This window comes from Pyxicephalus adspersus, chromosome 2, assembly GCF_032062135.1.
Source record: "Pyxicephalus adspersus chromosome 2, UCB_Pads_2.0, whole genome shotgun sequence".
In the NCBI taxonomy this organism is placed as follows: Eukaryota; Metazoa; Chordata; class Amphibia; order Anura; family Pyxicephalidae; genus Pyxicephalus; species Pyxicephalus adspersus.
The window spans coordinates 47,058,050-47,066,653 of NC_092859.1; the positions used below are offsets into that span (position 1 = coordinate 47,058,050).

The window sequence follows — 8,604 nt, forward strand, 5'->3', positions numbered from 1 at the left end:
CTGCCCAGGTACAGTACCTCAGAGATCATACCTCTTTTAGGCTTTGCAATGAGAAACTTAAGTATTTAGGAATCTTCATACCAGCTGAGCCTAATAAATTATTTAGGTATAATTATGATCCGCTGCTAAGTAAATTGAAGATGGAATTAGGTAAATATGATCTACTCCCCCTTTCATGGTTTGCCAGAATCAACACCCTTAAAATGGATATTTTGCCCAAAATGCTATATATCTTCCAAACAGTCCCGATATTTTTACCCCTGGCCTTTATTAGTAAATTGCAACTGCTCTGTAGGAGGTTCTTGTGGAAAACGAAGCGTCCAAGAATAGCATTTCGATATATTACCAGACCTAAAAATTGTGGTGGTGCTGGGGTTCCTGATATTAGATCTTACTACAGAGCGGCCTTACTAACTCGTGTAGTTGATTGGTTCCACAATAGAGAAGAGAAAAGCTGGGTATCCCTGGAAAATGCTCTATCCCCAATTGACCTTTGTTCTATACCTTGGGTAAACAGATCCAAACTGCAATTTCTTCATCCGTTACCCTGTATTACTTTTGATCTCCTACGAGAATGGGACAATCTCCTTAAGACGGATCATGTGTCTACTATAGTGGGACCCATGACTCCCTTGTTTGACAATCCCTCATTTCCACCGGCAATGAATGCTAAAAAATTTCTCTTTTGGTCAGTTCAGGATAATAGGCAGATATGCAGTATACTCCAGCATGGAAGTATTCCACCGTTCTCTTCGTTTGGCGCCAGGGTGCAGAGGCTCCCCTCAATGTGGTTGCGATACAATCAACTGTCCTCTTTTGTCTCAACCTTTTTAGCTATGTATCCCACACAGCGTAGCCTCACGACTTTTGAATCGGTACTACGCTCACCTAATAGACCGATCCATGTGATATCACAGATCTACGAGATCCTGATTAAATTTCATACTAACAACGCCCCCACCTATACAAGCTACTGGGAAAAAGAACTGGGAGAGGCTATTTCCCCGTTAGACTGGGAAAAAGCGTTTATCTTAACTCATAAAATGTCTCTTCCTTGTAAGGCTCAAGAGAGCAATTACAAAATTATATCTAGATGGTATCTCTGCCCCTCAGATATCCATCGTATGTTTCCTTCCCTGTCCGATAGATGCTGGCGTTGTTTTACCCATAAAGGCACAATGTTGCATATTTGGTGGGATTGCTCCAATATTCTTAAGCTCTGGTCTCAGATAGTGGATATTTACAACCGTGTATCTGGCTCTGATTTGAGGATTACCCCCCAGATAGCTTTGTTGTCTATCCTCCCGGGGTCTATAAAGGCTAACAAGAGAGATATATTGAGACTTTTTCTCGCGGCTGCCAGGTCCATTATTCCCAGAAAGTGGAAGCAGACCACGGCACCATCCTTGAAAGATTGGTTTACAGAACTAGAAAAGATACAGCATCTGGAAAGGCTTGTGGCGCAGGACGACAATAAATGGGAACAATACAAGTTGATATGGTCTGCATGGGATTGGTACAAGGAATCTACCCAATTCAAAGTTCTTTGGCAATAATCTAATCTAAGCTATGAGAGTATCAGTGTAGATCGAACTGTTTCGAGTAGGTGTGTAGTACTCTGATAGAATAAATGCGCGCTAGGCCAGTCGGGCGCTTCCCCCTCCCTCCCCACCCCCTTCCTTCTCTTCCACCTTGTCTAACCCACACCTCTCCCCTGGGCTATCCAGTTGATTATCCCCTTCCCCCCCCTGTTAAATTATTATTGCACAAGTGCCTTTTTGATATACCTCCCGGTATATCCGGTGACGAGTCTGTTAGTTGCTCCACCAGATACATATGTTTGGTTAGTTACCCTATTTCAGTTAAGACTGGTTTTCTGTCATGTCTATTCCCTTCTGTATTTTTTTTTTGTACCCCTGGTTCTTATGTACTAGTGGATGTATACATATTCATTTGCACTGTTATACAATTGTAAAATATCACTTGTATTATTCTACTGTATGTAAATGGTGTGCCGGGAGATTTCCGGCCCTCCTTTTCCTTTGTTTATGTATGTGATATTTTCTTTCCCTGTTATGTAATATCTTTTGAAAATTTTAATAAAACTGATTGAAACAAAAAAGTATTGTAAACAGTTTTAACAAAGACGGTGTGCTCAGATACAGCTGATCATTAACATAAAATTTGATGGTAAATAGGATGTTTGTTTGTAGTGACTCTCTGGCAGCTGAAATCTGTTTATCTTACTAGGTCATGATCAGTAGTATGTGTGCATATTTCTAACAGAGGATTGTGACTTTATTAAGGGTGGGCAATGCCATATTTTTTGAAGAGTATGTATGGTACCAATGGGGTTGGGGTTGTAATGACGGGGGATAGAGTTAAAAAATTAATTGGATAATACATTGGGGTTTGGGTAGGTTCCCAAAAAAAGAAGAAGCAAAAGCAAATGATGTATTGGAAAGAAAAGAAAGGGGATGGGAATACTTTTCTACTCTGTAATTCTCTACTTGTGGATTGGAGAAGATCTGAAATGTGGTTTGGAATTAAATTCATTGTATCATCCAATTGGCTAGTGAGTTGTAGCAGCACATGTGCACATGTATTAATTGTATACCTTGGTATTAGGGTTCCTAATTTTTTAAAGTGTAGTGTATCATATAGGAAATATAAAGTGCAGGCTGCAGTTGGATTTGGCTTTCTTCATCCTGTGTTTGGAAAATCCTTGGGGTTGTGGGTCCTGCACTGGTTGATATTGTGAGGTGGTCATCATTATGCTGTGGCATGTAGGAAAGCTCTCTGGACAGAACACAACACATGTCCTCTTATGTTTCACCTTAATTTCCAAAGGGACATCTCCAAAGAACAGGTGCATAGTGCTGACCACACAGTGATGTTATAGAAATATTATAATATGTTGAGGTATGATTAACATGTTCTCCAATTTTGAAAATAAAATCGTATGCCCTGCCAATAATGCTGTTACAGGTGTACACTGTATGTGGCCTAATAGTACAATCAATACAAGTGTTTTGTGTTATTCTTTGGAATGCTACATGATCAAATTATTTTTTACTTTCAGGAGGTCTGTCCCTAATACAGAGGCTAAGTGAAGACCCATTGGTGTCTCAGAATATGGTGGCAATGGAGGCTTTGAATGACTTAAAATTGCTACACCGATACCTAGAAATCTTTGGAGTGACAGACAAGGTTTGCATCAAAGCCACTTTGCCTTTAATTTTAAGATTCAGAAATGTTTTAGGTGAAAAAATACATGCAGACCAAAGTGAAGAGCATCTGTACTATGACATGTGGTAGGGATTCTAACATACAATATGTTTTCAGAGAGACTTGATAAAAAAATAATTCTGTGTGTGATATGCATTCCTATTTAAACATGGGAAGAAGCTTTTTTTCATTCATACATACACAGGCTCTTTTGATTCCTGCTTATTAGAATAACACAGAGATCGTGCATTGTTCAGTTTTGCACATTTAACTGAAAACTTTAACATTACTGTAGATAACCAATGTTTATGGTGGTTTTTTGTTTTTTTTTTGCTGAAGAAAACCAATATATTGTTTTTTTGTCCAACCTATGTTGCTGACCCTACTTGAGCGTTTTATCCTAACCAAAGGAAACTGACAAAGGCCAGATTTTTTTTTTTTTTTTAATCAATGGGCAAAATGTATAGAAGCTGTGAGTTTCAGTCCACTGGACAGGCTTTATGCCCCTTTTATTGGATTTTTGAGTTTTAGGTTTTTCTTAGGCTTAGTCTAGTTGGACATTTTCCCAAGTGTTTAACCTGAGGCTTTTAAACCCTTGGTTGGAATCCCCTTGCATTACAATGGGTTATTCTACACCAGGACGTTTCCTTGAGACACGTTAATGAGCTTTATCTTAAAAGTTTTCCAGCATTTAAAAGACAAGCTTCAAAACGCTAATAAAAGTGCATTTAAACCCAATAGGAATGTTTACATGCCTTTTTAAAAACGTCTGTGTAGACTCAGCCTTAAACAACAAAAAGTTTTAGCCAGGAATACAAATACAACTTTTTGAGGATGGCTTCTGCTTTTCATTGAACTTTACCAACAGTAGTCATGCTCTGTGCATGTGCACGTGGTAGTTATTTGAACCTGAACATGTCCTACTTTGACAAAGACAGATATATATGGAAACCGGACATTTTTAAATATAAATTTCTATCTACTCAAATTTACCGACACATCCCCTTCCTTCTCTACAGTGCAGGTGGAGTAAGGATTGTGGCTGTTAAACAAATACCAAATATGTTTGATATAAAGTGATTCTTTATTTATGTTTTTCATGTGTCGCCCATTTTTCCTTTTAGATTCTATTTGACCTAACTTTGGCTCGTGGGTTAGATTATTACACTGGAGTAATATACGAAGCTGTTCTACTCAGTGACAAGTCATCACAGAATCCAACAGTTGGCCTTGGCAGCGTGGCAGCAGGGGGTCGTTACGATGAACTGGTGGGCATGTTTGATGCTAAAGGCAGAAAAGTACCTTGTGTGGGAATTAGTATTGGCATAGAAAGGATCTTTTCCATAGCTGAGAAAAAATCTGAGGTATGAAATTATACTATAGGAAAATACTGTATTTTTTAGCATGGTTAATTTAGGTTTTGCTTCCTGTGATGGATTTCAATGAGGTCTAGGTATGTGTAGCATACTTAAAAGAAAAATCCTCTTTAAATTGTAATGCCTCCTCAAACATTAACTTTGTGCAGTTTATTATATTCTTATATAATTAATATAATATAAAAATATATGTTATATATATTATATTATAGTCTATTTTTTCACCCAAGAGTCATCCAACTTTTACTAAAAATTTACACAATAGTCACATTGGATTTAATTAAAAAAATGTGTAAATCATGTATCAAGTTGGTTCATAAATGTAATATTTGAATCCAATATGAAATTGTGTACATTTTGGGTAAAAGTCAGGTGACTCTTTATAAAGAGACCGTTCTGTAACACATGTTTCTGTTATAGTAATATACCCTCTACCTTTTTTTTGTAGGAGTCTGGTGAGAAAATCAGGACCACAGAAACCCAAGTACTGGTAGCAACAGCCCAACCAATGTTCCTAGAGGAAAGAATGAAACTTCTTACTATGCTGTGGAATTCTGGAATTAAAGTGAGTGCATTCCTCACACTGAATGTCTGCATTTTTTATAGTAAAACAAAGCTTTTGTAATAGATGTTACATACATAAGGAAATCACTTTTTCATTGTTTAAACTGTTTTGTAAATAGAAGACATGGCCATGTTCTGAACATAGAAATCATGCAATGCACTGGTGATGGCACGTACACACCGTGTATTGTGATTTCAGTTGTTAAATTCACTTCCCTATCCTGAGAACTCTAAACCTGGTCTGAATAGAGCAAAAACAAATATTGTGGATAGTCATCTAGAAATGTCAACTATTATATGCACATAAACAGATTTAGGCAAATACATACTTAATAGAGTATATAAAAAGTATTTGAAGGCAAAAAGAATATTTGTCTACTGACTTCAGTAGCATGTATTACACAGGATAAAGACAGCAACTACCACTGCTAAAACAAAACTTATATCATACAGATGTTGAGCAGATTTACAACCAAGAAGTTTAATGCATTTATTAGTGGAGCCTTAATAAAAAGGCATAAACTGTAAACACATATCATGCAATTACCTTGACCATACAGCTACCGGTGTTGCTTTGGTGCACAAATCTACCCCACTCTCGGGGTATCCCAAACACTTTCTTTTGCATATGTAAAAAAAAGTTTAGCATAGCCACCAAGTTTTCTTATAATTAGTGACACAGGAAACTGAGATTTTGTGGCTTTAGGAAGTATACTGGGCTACTTGCATCACATCCAAGATGATACTGCCTGGCATCAGTCTCATGTGTCTTTCAGATGTCTGCACAAGTGACACCTTTATGGGTTAAAAAAATATATATTTTAGAGCCTTCTAACTGGTGTGCCATAGCCAGAGGGAGGGAGATTCCAGGTGGTCGGGTATTGTTTTTTTTGGTCTCATGCCTTTCTATGATAATCATTTAATCAACTTAAGATTTATAACATAACACATACATAGACAAGACATATTCCACATGCACAAAATTATGATAAGTTACTCTGACTATATTTGGTCACACATGTGCTAGTTTTAGATAAATTAGTACTGAGCAAATTTTTTTTACATCTGGCATTCATGGCAATGTCTGAGATTTACTGATTAGAGTATTACAATCTTCTCTGATCACTCATGGTTTCCCCTGTCTCAGCAGTCACCACCAGTGGCTTTTAATGTCTCCACAGTTGTCCAGATCTGTTGCTCCTTGAATAGTATATGGAAACTGGAATTTACAGCACCGATGACAAGTTTTCAACTTGAAAGCAGGCTTCTGGTACAAACAGGGGACTGTATTACTTTTATAATATAGTATTTAACTAAGCACTGATTCGTCTGTTCCTTTTCCAGGCAGAAATTATGTACAAGAACAATCCTAAATTACTCACTCAGCTGCACTATTGTGAAAGTACAGGCATCCCCCTGGTGATCATTATTGGAGAGCAGGAAATAAAAGATGGTGTGGTCAAGATAAGAGATGTAGCAACACGTGAGGAGGTAAACACCTGCTTTTGTCTTTATTTCTGTCACGTAGACCTTAAAACAACCTGAGATTAAGAAGACATTTGATCCAACAAGTGTTTTCCTTGCCATGGATTTATTAACAAATGGACACTTGTATACAGCAGAGCTAAAACTTCTCTACATGTAGTGGGAATATTACAGTGCTGAAAATATCCAACTTTACCAATATTCTTCTTAACATTAAACGTTTAGTGATATTTGCAACCTCTGCTCTTCTCTACATACAGCCTGCATTTTGTTCAACCTTTCAAAATCTGAAATGTTAGCTGTTCAATTCTTTGGACTTCCAAGTATATTGGGAATGTATTCAGGGAGAAAAACTAGGGCCAACCAACTGAGCAGCTGATAATCTTAGATGGGATGAGCACTATTTCTTCCTCTTTTATGAAAGTTTATAGGATGCATAATATTTGACTACTTTATCCATGCAAAAGCTTTTGACTCTGTTGAAAGGTAATATTTTTTGACAGTGATATGAAAATTTTGGTTAATGCCCAAGTTTATAAAATAGGTTTGATTATTGTATATGCCACCTAGTGCTAAGGGTGCATGTCAATGGGTGGCGTCAGCAATCTTTCCAAGACAGGGGAAACAAGAAAGCTGGGCCCTCATTTTATGCCCTTAACCCTGTTTCATTTTTTGCACTGCTCTTGGTTTTAATTATATTGGAAGAAGTCCCATATTCTACTTGGACAACTTTTCAACTGGGCCCCTATGTAGCTGCTAATAGATCTTAGTTTACATATTAACCTTCTGTGAAGAAATGTATCAGACAGGGAGATGAACTCATATGGGGACGTGATACTTCTGCTTTCACTGTCTAGTCACAGTCTGATGTTGGTCCAGGATACTCCAGAGGTTGAATAATGCTGGCCATCAGACTGAGGGCATCTTGTGGCACATAAAGAATTACTGCTGGATTAGATCTAGTTTAAACATAGATATTGCAACAAAAGATGTTTTCCTCTTCGCTTGTATTGGGCTATTTAAGTGTATCTTTTTATTTATATATATATAAAATTTTCTATACTGTATACCTTTTTAAATAAGAAACAAATGCTTAGAAACAATTCTATTTGAGGACTTACAGATGTCATTTGGTTCAAGTGATTGGTTTTACATTTATTTTGAAATAAGCTGAACTTCTGCCACTAATTTTTTTTTAATATACTTTCTAATGGAAAACAATGTGAAAATGGACTGGATAGGGAGGTCAAATGTATATATTTTGTAGAGAAATAAATCAGGAATGTTTGTGCACACACATGTATCTATTTTGATGCAATAGCCTGTCCCTTTAGTTATATTTTATGATTGCTGCTTTTATTTTTATTTTTAGGTTGAAGTTTCCAAAGAAAACTTAGTAGAAGAAATCAGAAAACGGACAAGTTAGTCAAGAATATTTAAATGCAGAATTCAAGGTTTAATGAAAGGCTACACTCTGCGGAGCAGAGAAGAAAGGGAGTGACATTGTAATTATGTGGAGAAGTTTTTCTTTTTTTTTAATCAAAATATGTTAAATATAAAACTAAAAATAAAACAGATCTATTTACCAGTATTGTGCTTTTGGTGTTATTTCTTTATTGAGTTTCCTTGCCACATTCACAATGTTTTGGGTGGTGTTGAGTGAGTAAAGACCAAGAGGCTCATGAAAAGGCCATTACAACATTTAAAAAAAATGCATCACAAAAGATCAGGCTATCTTCCTCTATTGCTCTGGGGTCTAGTTCTGATTTGCATAGGCCCAATATAGACAATTTTGGAGATGGATGGGTCAACAAAGACACTCCTATTGGTCTGCAAGTTGTGATGCACTGTGTGTTCTGACAACTATATCTTATGACCAGCAATTTTTTCAGCAATTTCTGGTAGAGTAGCTGTTGTGTGGAATTGGACCAGACAGACTAGCCATTCCCTT

The 8,604-nt window shown here is 36.9% G+C and overlaps 1 protein-coding gene across 1 annotated transcript in view; it reads left to right on the forward strand.

Annotated features, from left to right (window-relative positions):
- The window catches only part of LOC140323522 (histidine--tRNA ligase, cytoplasmic-like), a 49,304-nt gene extending 41,060 nt beyond the window's left edge, over positions 1 to 8,244 (forward strand). The window contains exons 10-14 of the mRNA XM_072400683.1: positions 3,083 to 3,210; positions 4,353 to 4,592; positions 5,053 to 5,169; positions 6,513 to 6,659; positions 8,026 to 8,244. Of these exons, the coding sequence (XP_072256784.1) occupies positions 3,083 to 3,210; positions 4,353 to 4,592; positions 5,053 to 5,169; positions 6,513 to 6,659; positions 8,026 to 8,079 (686 nt within the window). The 3' untranslated portion in view covers positions 8,080 to 8,244. The remainder of the gene's footprint in view (positions 1 to 3,082; positions 3,211 to 4,352; positions 4,593 to 5,052; positions 5,170 to 6,512; positions 6,660 to 8,025) is intronic.
- The last annotated feature ends 360 nt before the right edge of the window (positions 8,245 to 8,604 follow it).